This window comes from Globicephala melas, chromosome 5 (genome assembly GCF_963455315.2).
Source record: "Globicephala melas chromosome 5, mGloMel1.2, whole genome shotgun sequence".
Lineage (NCBI taxonomy): Eukaryota > Metazoa > Chordata > Mammalia > Artiodactyla > Delphinidae > Globicephala > Globicephala melas.
This window is the reverse complement of record NC_083318.1, coordinates 27,037,462-27,057,314: the sequence shown is the minus strand read 5'-3', so window position 1 is coordinate 27,057,314 and position 19,853 is coordinate 27,037,462. Positions and strand designations below refer to the sequence as shown.

The 19,853-nt window shown below is 36.1% G+C and overlaps 1 protein-coding gene across 50 annotated transcripts in view; it reads left to right on the top strand.

The window, feature by feature from the left end:
* The window catches only part of ANK2 (ankyrin 2), a 690,343-nt gene that overhangs the window by 512,623 nt on the left and 157,867 nt on the right, over positions 1-19,853 (top strand). For all 50 annotated transcript variants that reach the window (XM_060299088.1, XM_060299047.2, XM_060299051.2 and 47 more), the window contains 2 exons: positions 3,151-3,249; positions 5,428-5,526. In XM_060299088.1, coding sequence (XP_060155071.1) covers positions 3,151-3,249; positions 5,428-5,526 — 198 coding nt within the window. The remainder of the gene's footprint in view (positions 1-3,150; positions 3,250-5,427; positions 5,527-19,853) is intronic.

Here is a 19,853-nt window from a genome sequence, read left to right as displayed (position 1 = left end):
ACAGAATACATTCTCAAAGAGTTAGCTGAGCTGTACTATTAAATAGGTTTATTTATCACTTTCCATTTTAAACATGATTAATTTATATGTTAGCTCGTATTCACAAGATCAAACATTTTGGTGTTAAGTCCAGTTGCTGCTGAGTTGCTTTTTCTGATAACAATTACCCAACATATTCAATTGCTAATTAAATATATTTTGGGTTAGAAATTCTAAAACCAAAACATTAGCTTGAAGAAAGTTGCTTGTCTTCTGTTTCCTACAGCTGAAGGACATGAATTCAGCGATATGATAGCAGTCCCAATTTGACTGTATTTTAAAAGAAGGCAGCTTAAGAATTTACAACATTTATAATTAGAATTTCACCTATTATAATCTGTGTCTTTATAATCACTCTAGTTTTGGTAGTATTAGTGTTACAGAAATCTTGAAGACATATGTATATCCTGAATTCGATTTACATATTATAGACAATTTTGTTTCTGAACTATTCCCTCATATAAAAAATTTTAATCATATTCTTAATGACTTTTTAAATAAGTTGCAACTATATTGCAGTGATTTGTAGTAGGATCTTTGTGCCCTCCCCCCCAAAAAGGTACTTTGTCCTCATAAAATTCTTTTTAGATCCCAGCCTTGTAATTAATTGAGAAGAAACCTGGCCAATTATTGAGAAAATGTTCTATCCTGTTCTGCAGATTTAAATGTTTTCTGTTTGTGTTTTTGTGTGTGTGAAAATGAAGTAGGCTACATTTTGTATTCATGAAAAGAAAAGTATGAAGTAAACTAAGAGAAATAGTTTGGCATTGGAGTCCTCCTTAGAATAATGTCTCCTGAAATTTTTTAAGTTAAATATATATTTGAACTTCATAAGTTTTTAGATTGTGTCAACTATATTCTATTTGAGATGCTGTCTTGTTACCTTTGTTAACTTTTAAAAAAGTTTTTGTCAATATTTATTGAAACATGAACATAGTAAGTTTAGTGTTCTAACAGTGTGGTCTACAGCAAGTTAAAGGTTTCAGCTGAGCTGATGCTGTAGTGACGGGAGTAATATCTCCCAGATGGGAGATTGAGAAGAGTATCGCAAATGCTCTAACCTTCAGAAAGTTGGTCACTCATGTAATCAAATAAAAATTTTCACCTTTAAAAAGTCTTAATTCTCAAACCTTTCTATTTTAAATTTCATAGAAAGTTACATTCAGAATGCACTGTTGAGATCATTTTCAAGCCAGTCTAGGGTAGGAACTGAGGAAAAGGAAAGGCAGCTTCTTACAAGAAACATCTTTAAAAAAAAGAAACATCTTAAAATGCAAAATTATTTAAATATTAGTTTGCTAGGCTATTTCAACAATTCCCAAGGATTGGAACATTTGATTCTTACAGACTGAAAGAATGGATCCACTCTCCAAAACATTTAAGCAATGGCTCATGATACAGAGTAAAAGATTTCTTCCTGTGAACAACGTAGGAAAATCAATAAATGTCATGCTGAAGAATATATAAATTAAAAAAAGATATCGGGAAAGTTAAAGGCTCATAACTATCATCAGGCTTAGTTAGCTCCTTAAAAATTCCTACCCGGGCTTCCCTGGTGGCACAGTGGTTGAGAGTCCGCCTCCTGATGCAGGGGACACGGATTCGTGCCCCGGTCCAGGAGGATCCCACATGCCGCAGAGCGGCTGGGCCCGTGAGCCATGGCCACTGAGCCTGCGCGTCCGGAGCCTGTGCTCCGCAACGGGAGAGGCCACAACAGTGAGAGGCCCGCGTACCGCAAAAAAAAAAAAAAAAAATTCCTACCCAATGGACATACTGCTTTCCCTTCCTTATTTGTTAGAATGAGTTTACTGTTAGTGAAATAGATTACCTCTGTTTAAATCAAATACTTCCTGTTGCCAAGGAGACTGGGTGTTGAGTAATTAACTCAGAAAACAACTTTAAAATATAATGCTTTCCTTGGTCTGGTAAAGGGAGTGAAAATTAATTTTCTTTGCGGAATCATTTGTGTACAGTCAACACCATTAACATCATTTGCAAACTAGTAGAATCCAGGGGTCATAAAACTTCATATTTTTCAAGTTTTTATTATATTGTCAATTCATTTGTTAAATGTTCTAGGAATATACATAATCATAAATTTCAAAATTTAATTTAATAAATGATAATAATAAATTTAATTCTTATCATTTTGTGCCAGTAAATATATGGAAACCATGACATGAATGTATTAATAGTACTGAATACAACTTTGTCAGCTACTCAAAGTTAAATGTTGGTGACAAACCAGGACCATGTTTTGCAAAGAAGAAAAGCAAATATTACTTTATTTTTGAGTCACATATAAAAGCCTGAATACTTTTCATAAGAAAATCATTAAGTATAAGATATACAATGACCACAAATAGGAAATTTGCCATGAAGCAATTTGTACTTGTATTTGGTTCTTCCTATATGTATGACAAGATCTGCTTTCAAACTTTGTCAGTATAATATATGTAGATACCATATTTAGTGAAATTTTCAAAGCGTTTTTTCAATGCTATGGTGAGTAATGAATTTTTCAGGAATTTAGATAGATGGGAACCAGGTATTTCAGTACTATCATAGATTATAAGATAAATTTTTGAAAAAAACCCTCAAGACAAATTAGTGACATAGTGCTAAATGTTTTTTTAAGTACAATGTTGTCCTTACAAAGTTGTTTTACCTTAGAATTTGTCCTATGACACTAATTACTTTTTATGAAGAGGCCATTTCTCTCCCATTTGTTTAAAAAGTAAGATTTATTTAAAGTTATTTATGTTCTAGAAACTACAGAATTTTATTTCTGGCTGGCACAACAAATGATACAGAGTTGCTCGTTTTCTTTCCTCATTGCAAAAGTATTTAGATATTTCTTAGTCTAAAAAGAAAGTTTGTTGAAGTTGCAGATCCACATTTCTAATGAATATTTACCTCTTTGCCTCTCTGAATCAAAATCACTGGATATTAGTCTCTCTGAAATTAATAGCTTCAAGCTAATGCAAAAAGAAAGAGAAAATGAGGGGATCAGAGTCTGCCCATCTTCTGGGTTATATACTTGCATAAGATCAGCCACTGTCTGCCTCATCATTAGTCCACTTCTGAGGCCTTATTTGTTTCTCTTCTCAGAATGGACTCAACGCTCTCCATCTGGCTGCCAAGGAAGGCCATGTGGGGCTGGTTCACGAGCTACTGGGAAGAGGGTCCGCTGTGGATTCTGCCACTAAGGTAATGTTTATGCTAGTAGAATTTATTTCCTTGGAAAAGAGGAAATGATTTAAAGCTTCTCTTCCCGGGTTATACATTTCAGAGCTTTGCTGGAACACCAAAGATTCTCAACAATGCAGAACTGAAATTGAAATTCTGTCCATTAAACTTTGCAGAGTTTGAATGGTTTCGTTTAGGGACTTATCAGAGACTGAAGAATTCTGTATCTCTAGTTTCTAGTATTCTATCTTTTTTCCTTTGATTCACAGAGAGACTAGACTAATATAATCCTCTGTAGACAAAAGCACCTATTTTCCCAAGGTTAATTCATTTTTTAAAATAATTGATATAGTAAACTTCTCAATGGAAATGAACAAATAATTTTCATGCTTTCATTAAATTGTTATATCTTTTAATGTATTCATTTAACTTGGTAAGAGAATATACAGATCTTTTATACTCTAATGGAAAAGGGATTTGGGGATCATGGATTGAATTATTAGGGTAAAATTAGATTTTGTCACTGTAACGTGTGTTCGTAAAGAAATTTGACTCATTTTTAAAGGAATTTACAAGATGCTTGGTATACTACAACCTGTTACTTCCTTGTTGATACTTCTTTTGGTTAAATATATTTGAACCTTGTCTTTGGGGGATCATTTCAGAAGCAACAGGTGTTTTAAAAAAAATATCAGTGGTGACAAATCTTTGTCTTTAGAAGGTGAAATTTTAATTTGGAAAAAAACAGTAGCCAATCAGAATCAAGCCATTTGACCAGGGCTACAGTGTGACAGTCTGGTCGTGGGAGTTGCAGAGAGAGGTGGCAAGTACTCAAACCCCCGGCCGGGTCATTAGTCTGATCAGGGATAGACAGAAAGAGCCCTGGAGTAAATTGGGGATATGGCCAGTTAACCTGGGTTTCCACCACCTCATACATAATTGCCAAAATGTAGACTGACCCTGCTCACAGTATAGTGTACAGCAGTTCTAGTGGAAATTTAAAAACGAAAACAAAGAAAGAACTCTTTGGCAGTTCCAAAGATGTTAAAATATGTTTGCTTTGCAAGAAATTGCTTACTTTAAAGAGAGAATAAGTATTTTTATTAACATTTCTCTTGACAACATGAGATAAATGTTAAACAAATATTTAAGAATGTCAGTTTGAATGTATATCAAATTATTTGCTTCCCCTGAGTTGCTCATATTAATATATTCATTAAACCAATCACTCTTTCTTGCTTAACTGTTTATTATCGTTTGTTTCCTTTCCTTTAAACTCTGTTGATGTTTTAAAATATAGGTTCATTTTTAATCACAGATTACAAGTGTAGAATTTTAGATCCAGAAAAATATCTCATTAAATCTCCTCATTTAAAGAGAAGGCAAGTAAGTCTTCAAAATAGTACGAGTGGATAAAGACCCACAGTGAGGAGGTGGCAAAAAGAGAACTAGTGTCCAAAATTTATGGCTTTGAATGTATAGATTTGCTTGGTTTTTATTTTTCTTTTTGTTATTTGTTTTAATCCTATGATAGGCATCTTTCAGTCTCTTAGCCTATATTTTCTTTTCATGATAGGTTTAAATTATTTTTCATTTTTGTTTGGTACTGTTGATGATAAATTTTGATGTAGAAAATGGTAGAAATTATTGGTAACATTGTATAGCTCATGTGAAATTTATTATTTTATTCCCAAAATATTTTGAACAACCGTGTGCTCCAGTGACTCGAAATACAACTGTGAATTGTCAGTTTCTCTACAACTGAAAATTCCTAGGTTTCTCTGCAAGGTGAAATAAATTCAGTGGTTCAGATAAACTTTTTTTTTTAGTTTATATTATCTTGTGGTAGGACTCTTTTGTTGTAATAACATGAATGGTAATATTGTCTCTCTCTCTCTCTCACACACACACAGACACACACATACACACATCCCAGATTATTTGATTCAGTAAGATCTCAGTCTTTTCATGTTCTTAACACTAAACTGGAATTGTGCAGGATAGAAAAGGAAGACATTGTATGGGATGGCCAGTGTTTTGATGGTAAAAATTATCTTTTCCCAAGGTGGGCTGCAATCTTGATAGAATGACAAGTTTTAACCACTTCAAATCATCAGCAAAATTCAAAATACCTGTACATTTTGATTTCTACAAAATTTGGAAGCCTCCAACATTTTCCATTTTGTTTCTCCAAAACAGAAAGGAAATACTGCTCTTCACATTGCATCTTTGGCTGGACAAGCAGAAGTTGTCAAAGTTCTCGTTAAGGAAGGAGCCAATATTAACGCACAGTCTCAGGTATTACATTCAGATTTTCTCTGATGTAAATGAATTTAACTTAGAACAGCCTTGTGAAATTGATTTAATGGGTTTAGCCATCTGTTGAGTAGATAGATTTACTATAAACACTCTGTGATTTATTTCAGGCGAGTTATTTTATTAACTCATGCCATGACATTTCTTATTTTCGTGATGTATCATCATCTCCCTCTTTTTTCTAGCTTCTTTTTTATTTTTAATTTATTTTATTGAAGTATAGTTGGTTGTGTTAATTTCCACTATACAGCAAAGTGATTCAGTTATACATACATATATATATATATATATACATTCTTTTTCATATTCTTTTCCATTATGGTTTATCACAGGAAAACCATATAGAAAACCATTGAATATAGTTCCCTGTGCTACACAGTAGGACCATGTTGTTTATCCATATAGAGATATAATGATTTGCATCTGCTCATCCCAAACTCCCATTCCCTCCCTCCACCACACCACCCCCTTGGCAGCCACAAGTCTGTTCTCTATGCTTGTGAGTCTGTTTCTGTTTCATCGATAAGTTCATTTGTGTCATATTTTAGATCCCACATATAAGGGATATCATATGGTATCATTTGATATCATTTGTCTTCCTCTTTCTGACTTACTTCACTTAGCACATCATCTCCTCTTAATATAACTGAAAATTTGACAAGTTCACAGTCTATCATTGTCTTTAAGTGCAAAGAAAAAAAGAATTATATAGTGTTTTTTCTAGAATGACAGTGATGTCTGTGAATGATGAATTATTCATGCAAGTTATGTTGCTCTATAAAAGTATTTTCTCTTCTTAAATTGAAAAAATTCTCAAAAGATTTGTATTCCAGTGGGAAATCTGCTATAAAGTGGGAATCACACTACTTTGGGTACTTTGCATATAAAATATGGTTTTTACAAAGCTCCTAAGGGAAAGGAAAATTCGAGACCCACAGCTTTATGATGCATGTAATAACAATTGTATGGAATAGGGAATGATATTCTTAAAATGAAATTAAGAACAGTTTTAAAAGAATAATCAAAATACATCATACTATAAATTTGATCTCTATTTTTTCTCTGGTTGAAAGGGGAAGAAAATATTGCTTTGCCCAAAGCTTTACTCTTAGTATCTGTTATAGATTTATGCAGAAATTGAGGTGCATATCTTTATAGTCAAATCCATTTCTTCTATTTTTTAACGTTTTTAGCCTTTCTAATAACATAGGCCACACCATGCAGGCTACTGGCAAAATAAACCAGTTCCTCTCTATCCATTCTTTGGGCCTTTGAAGGCCTTTGTATAGGAATATGTGTTACGTATATTGTTCATTCATTCATCGTGCAGACATGACTCTACTTGTATAAATGGCACAAGTTCTGGACCCATAAAATACCAATGAGGAAAAGTAAGAAAGAGCCCTATTTTCTTTGACTTTAATTATAGGGAAGAATCTGTTTAAATTATGACAGACAAGAAATTATCCATTTTTATCTCTATAATATCATGCTGCTTTTTTCCCCATACAACCCACATTTTTAGTTAAGTGTGCATCAATATTTTAACATTTATTGAGAATATGCCATATTCTAAAATCTTGGTTAAATGAAATTCTTAAAAAAATTGGTATCATTTGTAAAGAACTCTGGTGTATTCTATAATGATAATGGCATCTTGGGCTTAGAGACACAGGATACTACAAAATTGACTGTTCCAAAGTAAGGGATAAAAACTTCTTTACAGCTGGAGAACATCTTTTTGCTTTAGAGCAGAGGTTCTCAAACTTTAGCCTGCGTCACCTGCAGGGCTTGTTAAAACACACGTTTCTGGGCCTCACCTTAGAGTTTCTGATTCAGTTCTGGCTAGGGACCTGAGAATTTTCATTTCTTACAAGTTCTCAGGTAGTGCTGGTGCTGTTGGTCCAGGGACTATGCTTTGAGAACCTTTGATTTAGAGAATGTAAGAGAAAACTGAGTGTAAGAATATCGCGGTAGGATTGTTTAAATATAGTTTCAACTACATGCATGAATCAGTAGTTTGTGTTCTTAAAAAAGCATGGCAGTAAAAGCCTCCCATTGCCTGTAGGAGGTTACTTTTGACAGGGAGTTCACATATGTGTTGCTGCTGTTAATATCTATAAAAAGAGCTTGGTTACTTTCCTCAAAATGACTAGTTGAACATAGTGATTTCATAAAAGTTAACAGGTATCAAATGCTGCAAGGTAAAAACTTGTCAAAAATTGTATCAGTTGTTATACTGTTTTATTAGACATTAGATGCTTTGGAGACTTTTCAGGGAAAACAAGCTAAAACCATTTAATCAGTGATTTGCTTTCAGTGTCAATGAGGCTGTTCTTCATAGTCACAATCATGCCAGATAATAACAGATCTTAAAGGAAAATTTATATTATCGATGAGATTAAAATAATCTTTATTTGTACTGTACTCAGTTAGCTCTGTTTAGATTTATATTGTAGGAAATCCTGACAGATAGTTTCACACTGATTTTTATATTGTGAGAAAGTTTTAATTACTAATTGTAAGAACAATTAGTAATTAAAATTTAGGGTGTTTTTCTAAATGCATACGTCATTTGATAAGACCTGTAACATCATTTGCTATTAAATTCAGGTAGCCATCATTAACAAGTAACACAAATTGTTATTACTTAGAATATTTTATAATTTAATAATTGAAATTAAAATGCAGGAATTTATTTAAAAGAGGTTGATTATTTTGCCCTGTGTGTGATCAAATTCCAAAGGCATGGTTTTAAGGATTTGTTGAGGGGAAATGTGAACCCCTCTCCATGTATGATTCTTGTTGGTGGTGTCTTGTTTACGATACAAATGTCTTGTGTGACAACAATGAATGTCAGGTGAATGGTTAGGAGCCATGCTCATGATAGTTGAACAGTCACTCCCTTTTGAGAACCAGAAAAAGGGCATAGGAATCCCAGATGCACAACATAAATTCTGAAGTTTGTACTCAAATTATACCTTCTCCTACATCTTTTTAAGAACATAATACAAAGTGGGTGCAGAATAATCTGTTATTATAGGAGCGTGGGTGACTGCATAGTCGTTTACATTTGACAAACTTCCGAGTTACTCGGAAATGGAGCACTAAGGTTATTGTTGAATTAAGAAGGTAGGAAACTCTCTGCAAAGCTCCAGGGAACACTCACTCAGGAAACATTTACAGGCTCCTAGGTTATGGAGCTGTGTGCCTTTATGGAATTTTTCTGCATTCTCTACGTAAGCTATGAGATCCACAGGAGGCTGACCTTCAACATGGCACAGTGCCAATTTTGGTAGGCGGTGTGCTTAATTCATAAAGAATTCCAGGGCTTCCCTGGTGGCGCAGTGATTGAGAGTCCGCCTGCTGATGCGGGGGACACGGGTTCGTGCCCTGGTCCGGGAGGATCCCACGTGCCGCGGAGCGGCTGGGCCCGTGAGCCATGGCCGCTGAGCCTGCGCGTCCGGAGCCTGTGCTCCGCAACGGGAGAGGCCACAACAGTGAGAGGCCTGCGTACCGCAAAAAAAAAAAAAAAAAAGAATTCCAGTATACTAGCAGGAACAATTCAAGTGTTTTAAAAAGAATTATGTGACTGATACAATGACAGTCAACAAATGTTTAAGTTTCTGTGCTCAGTGGTGGTAGCAGGTAGTCTCTACTGAGTCAGTTCTTGGTGTGATTTTCAGCCTTGCCTCGACCATGTAGCTCTCAGGCTTGGTTTTTTAGTCTCCTGGATTTAATGGTGTGAAGATCTCATCAAGATCTCAGTGAAAGCTGTTTTGGTGGAATAATGGGACTGGAAGTCAAATTAGAGTGATTTGAGGAATGCTATTTGCTTTGAAGGTGGTTGCTTGCTTTCTGAAAAACACAGGCACGTTCATAAAATGTAAGCATATTAACATCCTTTAAACAGTCCTATATAAGTAATGCTGGAATGCTTTCCAGCTATCTGTGCGGACGTTTGTTTGTCACCTTTGTAACCTGTAAACCTATTAGACTTGGAGATATGACTTTAAAAAAATTGCTCCTATTATATATTATCAAAGAAATTATACTTTGAGAAGGTTTTAAAAATATTCTCCGAGTGAGGAGTTTCTCTAAATTCTTGTAGCCTTTTTTGCCTGTTGATATTTGCCCATCTCAGGTTTATTTTTTAAATGTATAGTTACAGTTTCTGCAAGGTGGTAAACTTCTTGGGAGCAGATAATTTTTCTCGCACTTTATAGTTTTAGGATTTGGCACAATGCCTTGATTACTTACAACTGGAGGCTAAACATATGCATGTATCCTCTTCACGTATAAGAATTAGCTTTGGTGTGTATTCCAGTCATTCCTAACAGTAGATGTTAATTTTTTTGTTGTTTTTTTTTTTGTTTTTTTTTTTTTTGCGGTACTCGGGCCTCTCACTGCTGTGGCCTCTCCCGTTGCGGAGCACAGGCTCCGGACGCGCAGGCTCAGCGGCCATGGCTCACGGGCCCAGCCGCTCCGCGGCATGTGGGATCTTCCCGGACCGGGGCACGAACCCGTGTCCCCTGCATCGGCAGGCGGACTCTCAAACACTGCGCCACCAGAGAAGCCCTAGATATTAATATTAATAATAGTACAAATAATATTACTGGCTGCCAGGCACTGTCTGTGGTGCATTGTGTGCATTATCTCTTTTGATCTTCATTGACTCTCAGTATTGATGACAGACTGAGACAAAGATGGTTCATTTACCTGCTCATAATTTTCTTCTCCAGGCAAAACTGCTTCTCCTAGTTCCCATAACAGTTCTACCTTCACTACAGACCCCAGAGAATAATTTTTAAAATTCCTCTTTCTTTTGGCCCAAACCCTATTAAGGGACAAGTAAGCTGATCCTTCTGAAGTAGAATCCATGCAAAAGGTTTGAGGTGAAAATTTTTTACTTGGTACTTTTTGTGAACTATAAACGCTGTATCTCTTCAAAATGTTCAAAGCATGAACCAAGTGCTGTTGCTTCCAAGGAAATCTGGCCTGAGAAAATGCCCCTCTTTAATCATCTCTACCAAAATTTACTTCTTGTTCCTCATATATGTGAGTATTGGTTTTAGATCTTTATTATAATGTCCGTATATAAAATTATTAAAATCAGAATGACCGCTGAAATACAACAAAGTGACTTAAAAATAGGTATTTGGTTTTTGATTTTACAAAGAAAACTGGCGTATGTTATTTATATTTTACCACAGCTTATAAAACAAACTGGGTCCTAGAATAGGTGATATCTCCGTACAGCTAAGTGAAACTGTGGAACGTGGGGAACATAGAACTTGCGGTCAGCTGTAGCTCTCTATCTTTTACCTTATTCAGTGGAGCCTATGATGTTTGAGTTCTCTGACAGTTATAGAGAGAGAGGAAAATGTGATTTCATTAGAAGAAAGGATGGGCTAGAAGCTCTCATGAGACTTATTTAGACGTATACGTCCAGGGAGCTGAGTGTTTCTTGGAATAGATTCCAAATGCCAAAGAAATACAGCCCAATTGTAATATCTTGCACTTAGACTCTTAATTTTTTTTTTTAGACTCTTAATTTTAAAAAGTGTTTTTATGTGCTCTTTAATCTCATTTTATCTTTATAATGATGTGAATCAGCAGTGATTATTCTCATTTTGGATATGGGGAGAATTGAGGCACAAATAAGAAAGCCAAGGTCTTATAAAAAATTAGCAATGGAGCCACAAACCCAAATGGCATGGACCCCTCCCTTCCAGAAATCCTCAGCATACTTCACTGTTTCCCATTAAGCTGTCTCTACACCTTCTGTCTCCTCTAGGGAGGTCCAAGACCCTACTTACATCCCACAAGAGCCAGCTCTATGGCTTAAATGCCATCCATTCTCTCCTGGTCTGTCCACTCAGATGCTGGGAATACTAAAAGCATTTCACAGAAGCTAGACAACTAGCAAGTAAGGGGATTCATTAGCACTGTGACACTCAGCCATCCATTTTCTTGGAGTGTTCTCTTACCAACAATTTTTAACACAGGGAAGACTATACTTTCTGAAATGTGGTTTGTGATTGTTTTGATTCATTTTTCTTCTCTATGTCTACATTGTTCTACTTTTTCTTGAAATTTCTTATGTTTTCAGTCCTTTTATGAGGATTTCAGGAACACTATATTTTTCTTTTTATTTTATTTTGATGGTAAGTGAGTCCAAATAAGATATTCTGATTTGGTATTCTTGATACCATATTTTACTGAATTTACTTCTATTTTTCTTGAATCCTTTTGCCTATTTTATGCTCACTACTCTGTGTTCATTTACTCCTGGAAATTTTATTCCAGAAGAAGATTTTCCTATTTGTAACACAAACATGATTAGGCTGTTATTTTATTAGCTTTCAGATGTTCAGATTATGACCAGTAATGCCAGTTGCAAGATTACATGACCATTGATTACACCCCCAGAATTTTAGAGGTGCATACACCCACTGTATGCAATGATAAATGTCTTTTCAGGTGTAGCTTCCAATAGTTTTTTCTTCATTGGCACTCACCCATTGTCAAACGTAATTTGAATTGGGTTGTGAAGAGGACGAAAGCCTACACAGTTGGCCAGCATGCCCACTACAGGGAATCGCTTCCATATGGCCGTAGAACCATCCTTGCCTCTCAAAATAAAAACTCATAATGGAACATTCCGTTCTGTTAACGCACACACACACACGCACAGTATAAAATGGGATCCATGATCACAGATTCCAAAAAAGGTTTTGTTTTCAGCTTTTTTTCCAAACCTATACATATGGTTCTTTTTTAATAAGGTTCTTCGTTTTTTAATTGGGAAAGTTACTATTGTAATACAAATTCTCTAAAGTTAAGATGATGGCATCTACTTGCATTTGACCAGAGATACAAGAGAAGTCAGGATATTTTTGTTGTCTTTTTGACCCGGAAAGTCAGTTTATTGGGTGATTACAAGTTTGCAAGAGCATCTGCCTTCCTCAGCATTCCAAATTAAATAAAGGAAATATGCTTTCTCCAGTTCTCCATCCTCCAATGTGCTTAGAGAAATGATGAGAATTGATATCTTTAAAAATTGAATGAATTAAGGTATAAGCATCATCAAATCTGTTTCTTTGGTAGATGTCCCATTTATTTATCCCTTCACAAGCCTATCCAAGTCCAATATTACTGCATTTTAAAGGAAATAAATTTGTAGTAAGGTAAGACTTGTAGGGAGAAGAGTAAAATGTCAAAGATAGCTCCAAATTTCTGTTAATAAATATGGAGTTCGAATTTCATACAGAAGACCATTCCTTCTCTCTCCTTCTGAGTTAGTATGGAGGATAAGCTATTCCGGCAGCAAATAGTTAGAATAGCAGTGTAGCAGTCTACCTCTTACTTCAGATCTCACAGCTTAACGTGTTCATTCCACAGCAACTAAGATGTAGGTGAAACCATCAGGAAGACCTCAAAACAATCATCCTTTAAGGCAAAGACCACAAAACAAAGCAAAATTGGAAAAATATGACACTAAATAAAACTTCCCAATAGAAAATTGTCGGAAGTAATCATTCATTCCCTCCCTCCTTCCTTCACTCACTTAGCAGGTATTTGGGAATTTAATGTGTGCTCTCTAATAAGTAGGGATGGTGGGGTCTGAGGAAGTGATGACTAAACTGCTCTCTTTTTTTAAAACTCATAGATAATTAAAAAAAAAATTTTCCCCAAATTTATTGAGGTATATTTGACAAGTAAAATTGTGAGATAGTTGAAGCATACAATGTGATGATTTGATACACATATACTTTGTGAAAGGATTCCCCCCCATTGAAATAATTAACAATCCATCACCTCACATCTTTCCTTCCTTCCTCCTTCCTTTCTTTTTTCTTTCTTTCTTTCTTTCTTTCTTTCTTTCTTTCCTTCTTTCTTTCCTTCTTTCTTTCTTTCTTTCCTTCTTTCTTTCCTTCTTTCTTTCTTTCTTTCTTTCCTTCTTTCCTTCTTCCTTTCTTCCTTTCTTCCTTTCTTCCTTTCTTTCTTTGTCTGTCTTTCTTTCTTTCTTTCTTTACATTTAAGTTCTACTCCCAGCAAATTTCAGTTATACAAGTGTTATCGGCTGTAGCCACCATGTTATACATTAGATCCTCAAATTTTATTCATCTTATAACTGAAAGTTCATACACTTTACCAATCTCTATTTGTCTCAACCCCCAGCCCCTGGCAACTGCTTTTCTATGCACTGTTTCTATGAGTCTGGCTTTTTTTTTTTTTAGATTCCACATATGAGTGATACCACGTGATGCTTGTGTTTCTTTGTCTGACATTTCATTTAGCATAATGACCTCCAGTGACCTATTCTCTTAAAGAAAGGATTGATATGAAAATTAGGGGTAAGAGGAGATAAAGTGTGCTATGGGAAAATGATATAGTACGTGCAAGAGCCTAAAAGAAATCTGGGAGTTGAAACATGAGTGGGAAATGTGGTATATATGAGGGCTGAGAGAGAAAGTCAGATCCGATGGGACCTTGTGAGCCATATTAAAGATTTCATTTTAAGATGTTTATCCTAAGCCCAGTATGAGGTGGAGGTGGGAGGTAGAGCAAGACAAGATTTGGATTTTGAAAAGCTCACCTGCTGCAGTTCAGAGAACAGCTTGGAGGGAGGCCAGGACAGATGCAAAGCAAAGTATCTGGAGACTGCTACAGAGGTTGACTCTAGACAGTCGGTGATATTAGTTAGAGTGGAGTGCTTGCTGCTGCCTTAGATGATGGAGAAAGGGAACCGCTTTGAGAGACATGTAGGACCTCTTTCAGAGCACTTGGTGATGATGGCAGAAGGGAGGTGAGAAGGGGGTGGTACAAGGATGACTTTTGGATTTCTCCTCTGTCAGTATGGATGGTGATGTAGTCCATTGATATAGAGAACATGGGATAAGGACAAGGTTTTGTTTTTGTTTGGGTGGGAAGGAGGGTAGAGAGCATGAGTTGTATTTTAAGTGCTTGTTAGGCATCCAAGAGGAGATTTTAATGGTAAGTCTGAGCTGCAAGTCTAGAGCTCAGAGGAGAATTCTGGAATGAAATGAAGACATTTATGGGTCATCTGACAGAAGTGTTATCGAAGCAGTGGACTTGAATGAGACTGCCAAAGCAGTGAAGCCAGGGAGAAGTGGAAGAGGGTCTAGGTTTTAAGGAAATTTTTTTTTTTTTTTTTTTTTTTTGCGGTATGCGGGCCTGTCACTGTTGTGGCCTCTCCTGTTGCGGAGCACAGGCTCCGGACGCGCAGGCTCAGTGGCCATGGCTCACGGGCCCAGCCGCTCCGCGGCATGTGGGATCTTCCCGGACCGGGGCACAATCCCGTGTCCCCTGCATCGGCAGGCGGACTCTCAACCACTGCGCCACCAGGGAAGCCCGGACTGTGGATTCTTAATGTACAGTGAGTGAAAAATAGCAGGTCTGGAAGAACTAGAATGAGAACCAATCAAGACCAGCGTAATAAGCAGTTGATTTAAACTTGGACAGGCTTCAGTTTAGCAGTGGTTAAGAGCAACATCTCTGGGGTCAGACAATCTTGAATCCTGAATCCTGCCCCCATCACCCACCTCCTAACCTTGTTATTTAGGGCAAGTTACTTATCATATCTGTGTCTGGATTTACTCATCTGTAAAACAGGAGTAATTATAGTACATAAAATGTAGGGCTGTTGTGAGGATCGAAGTATACAGCACAAACCATGACACATAACAAGCGCTCTATGTTAGATGCTGTTGTCATTTTTATTCTTTTTGTGGACCTAAGATTAGAGTCAGACATTTTCTTGTTGTTAAAATAAGGGAACTTTGTCCCAGCTTTCGACAAGAGAATCCTGAGTTTGACTGATTAGACTATCTTAAATCTCTTGCCCAAACTTGAACCACTCATTGTATCTAAGAGAATTGAATGTGTTGATTGGCTTAAGTTATCTGATGCTCTTCCTGGAGCTGGAAGCTGAGAAGTTCAGCTTTGCTGGAATTACATGAACTTTGTGAGTAAAGATAGATACTCTAAGGAAAAACCAGGATGCTTTCAAAAAAAGAGGAGGGATCCTGGGTAGGCATCAACCAATACCTATTACTATATCTTGGGCCCTCCATTTAAAAAATTCATTATAGATTATATTAGTTGTATACTACATCTGTTTATTTGTTGTTTTTTTGGACTCTGAATAAAAAAAACAATTCATTTGCTTTCTCTATATTTGTTTAAAAATTCATTTGCCTCTCATTTTTTGTTGACAAATACAAGGAGATTAACTATATAGTTATCAGTAATGGCTTAACAATGTAATGAGGTATTTATTCACTTTTGTAAAGTAAAACACGGAGATAAATGTTTTCAGTATTTTGGAGTTACGTGAGAATGACTAGAACATCACCAGCCATCTCATCTCCTTTGTAGAATGAACTGGTGGTAAGTCACCTGTTAAATTTAAATTTTAAACGAATAAAGGAGAGAAGCATAAATCTAAGTTATTCATCATTGTCAGGAATTGAGGGTAAACTGTTGGAAGCTGTTTATTGGGTGCTTACTGTGTACTCAGCAGAGTTCTCATTGCTGTGGAGGATTCTAAACAAGTGTCAGGCAGGAAGCTCTTTTAAAAGTACATAGGCTACCTGCAAAGTCAGGACAAGTACACCAGGAACAAAGGCAAACAACAGAAGATGGTAGATGATTTCAACCTTCCTCTCTAGACTATATTCAAGAGAAGAAGGTTGAAATTGGCCAAATTCTATTAATGAAAAATTCTCAGAGGACCTGAGCCCATCACTGAAAGTTCTGCAGAGGGGAAATTGAAACAGAAGACTTTCCACATGGGAAGATTAGTTACAACAGTGATGGGAGGTATAATTGAGCTTGGTGAGTGTAGAAATATTGGTGAGACAAGCTGGTCTGGAACAACATCAGAATGTGCATTGAAGGTTTGTTCTTAATATGACAATGGAGCTAGGGTATAAAAGGTCTTCATCTTTAGCCATGGTTTGTGAAAAACTGATGTTTAATTATGGTCAGTAAGATGATAATCAATTCAGGAAAGCGTTGAAAATAGTTTTAGGAAGATTAGTTCAGGTTGATGTATAGGGTGCACTGGAGTGAGTAACTTGAAGTATGTAGAATAGTTCACATGTTTTCTTGGTAATTTATCCATGAGGAGGTGAAAGCGGTGATTATGGGAATACAGTATTTTCAGTAGTGTTTCTGATTGCTGGCAATACCCAGACATGATAAAATACTGTCTGCCAAATTTGCTGCTAAAACACATGACAGTATAGTGTAGTAGAAAGAACATGAGCTCTAGAATTAGTTATACGTGGATTCAAATCCCAGCTCCACGTTGTAAGTGATGTGAAACTTTAGGAATGCTTCCTAATCCCTGTGAGTGTTAATTTCCTTAAGTCATGTAGAGATATATTACTTATTTCACTGGGCTGTTAGGATTAAATAACAAATATAAAGTGTGTAGCTTTCTCTCCTCACTACCACCACCCCAAATTTCTTAATCACTGGAAATAAAGACTGGAAGAATCCTTATACCTAAGAGGGCACTTGGACATTCTTCATTAAGCAAGTCATGGCATTCCCAATGCTGTCATTTCTAGTGAAGAGCTTAAGAAAAGGCTAATTGTCCAATTAGTGTTTGTTCTCTGAGGTAATCTGATCCCGGTTGAAGGGGACAGCTGAGGGGAGTGGAAAGAGCACTGTGTTTGGAGTCCTTCAGTGTTCAGACCCTGATCACATCACTTACGGGTGTACCCTTGGATGAATGACTATGAGCTGTAGTCTTAAATGGCCCTAATAGCATAGGGGTGGGGATGAAACACGATGACATAGTAAACACTCCATAAAGTTTAACCTTCCTAGAAAGATTTAGTACATTAATCATTTTAATGTCATCTAATAGTTTAGCTATAATCCTTTAAAGAGGACCTTTGGAGAGAAGAGGTTAAAATAACTTATAATATCCTAACCCTGGTAAAGAGTTGTCATGTTCTGATTATCTGAGAAAATGTGTATGACACTTTAATTAATAAAATGCCTTCTTAACTTCCAAGCAAGCGTATAATCGTATCTTTTGTTCTTTTGCCCTGAGCACGCCCGCAAATTACAAAGAGTAGTCTTTATTTTTGTGACTACAATTAGTACCCATTGGTTTTTTTACATCCTTTGCAGCTGTGCATTTACAGTATATTTAGGGAAATAATTTGAATTATCCTGACCTTAAAGCTGTGTGATAACTTTGGGATGCTTTCCAAACTTCTCTCTCATAATGCTAATTCAAAAGAAGAAGACGATACATAGTATTTGGAATAGAAACTAGAGTAGTAATTCCCAACCAGTGCTAACCGGTGTGTGACAAAAAGCCTACTACCATTTCATAGCTAAGGCTGCTGAAGAATTCTGCTTTGTGAAAAAAATCTAAATCTTAACAGTGACCTTCCTGCCAAAGACAAGAAGGTTTCATCAGAAGGGGAATTCTACTTTTGCTAAGTTTAAACCCAGAGCTATCTATAACCATTTCCATTTTCTACTGTTGGGATTGATTGTGTAATCTGTTGATGAGTTTTCCAGTAGATGTGGAGAGTATATGTAATGTTTGTAATGTTCTTATTAACTGGCAAATGGTACAGGGAATTAAGGGTATTATAAATATTTAAAGCTGCAGTTTTCAGACTCTCTTAGATATAAATTGCTCCATCTAAGCAAATATACACAACTACCTACTTTACTCATTCCTTCTTATTAATGGAAAGGCTATATCATTTTTAATTGCAAAAAACTAAAAGAAAGATAACACATGACTACCATGTTAGGCTACTCTTTCTTTGTGTTTTCAAACAGTGATAGCTCCTAAAACTCACCATTCTACTAGAAGGATCCCTGATATACCTCCTTGGAACACAGCACAGTTTACAAATGATTGTCCCAGTAATTTGGGAATAAGGAAGACATTGCTGAAAGTTATAACTCATTCAACATCAAACAGAGCAGCAGTGTTTAATATTTTATTTTCAGAGTTTTTGGGTTAGATAGCATTTGAAGAGAGTTATATGACTAGAAAATTTGAAAAAAAAAAAAAAAACTGTCCAGGATCTGAATGTCTTTCATAAACAGAAAGGAAGTAGAATAGAGTAAGAGTGGTAAGAGATGTGGTCAGCAAGGTAGGCTGTGGCCAGATCATGTATGACCTTGTTAGACATTGTGTTAGTTATTGCTGCGTAACAAATTATCCCAAACTTTAGTGGCTTAAAACAGCAATAAACATATTATCATCATAGCTTCTGTGGATCAGGAATTCACTAGTAGCTTAGCTGTGAAATTATGGCTCAGAGTCTCTTATGAGTCTTTAGTGAAGATGTTGACCAGAGCTAAAGCCATCTGAAGGCTTTCCTGGGGCTGGAGAGTTCACTCCCAAGGTAGTTTTTTTCACATGATTGGCAAGTCATTACTGTCTGTTGGTGGGAAGTCTCAGTTCCCTCTCATGTGAGTCTCTCCACAGGCTGCTTGAATGTTAATATGGCATGGCAGCTCATTTCCTCCAGAGCAGGTCACCCAAGAGAAACCTAGTAATAAGACAGTGACTTTGAACCCTAGCCTCGGGAGTCACACATCACCGATTCCACCATAATCAGTACATTAGAAATGAATTACTAAGTTGGTCCACACTCTGTAGAAATGGAGTTAGGTTGACTTTTGAAGGGAGGAGTGTCAAAGAATTCGCAGCCATATATTTTTGTGTGTGAATTTTTAATTTTTATTTATTTTTTGATTTTTTTAAGATGCCATTTTGCCAACAACACAATTCTTTTCCAGAATTCTCTTCACAATTTATACTTAGGTTTTGAGCTTTTAGACATATGCATTGCTCTTTTTTAAATTTTCATTTTATATTGGAGTATAGTTGATTTACAATGTTGTGTTAGTTTCAGGTGTACAGCAAAGTGACTCAGTTATACATGTACATGTACATATGTCTATTCTTTTCTGGGATTAACATATACACACTACTATATATAAAATAGATAACCAACAAGGACCTACTTTATAGCACAGGGAACTCTACTCAGTATTCTATAATAACCTTTATGGGAAAAGAATCTGTAGACATATTTTAAAACCACCACAGATGTAGAAAGAAACTTGGATCCTATTTCACTTTATTTATTCATCCATTTAACGAATATTTATTGAACACCTACTATGTGCTAAGATTGTTATGGGCACTGAATAAGGCCTCCCAAAGAGGGTGACACGTGTCAATGCCTGAAAGATGAAAAGAAGAGGGCAAAAGTTTCCAAGCACCTTTG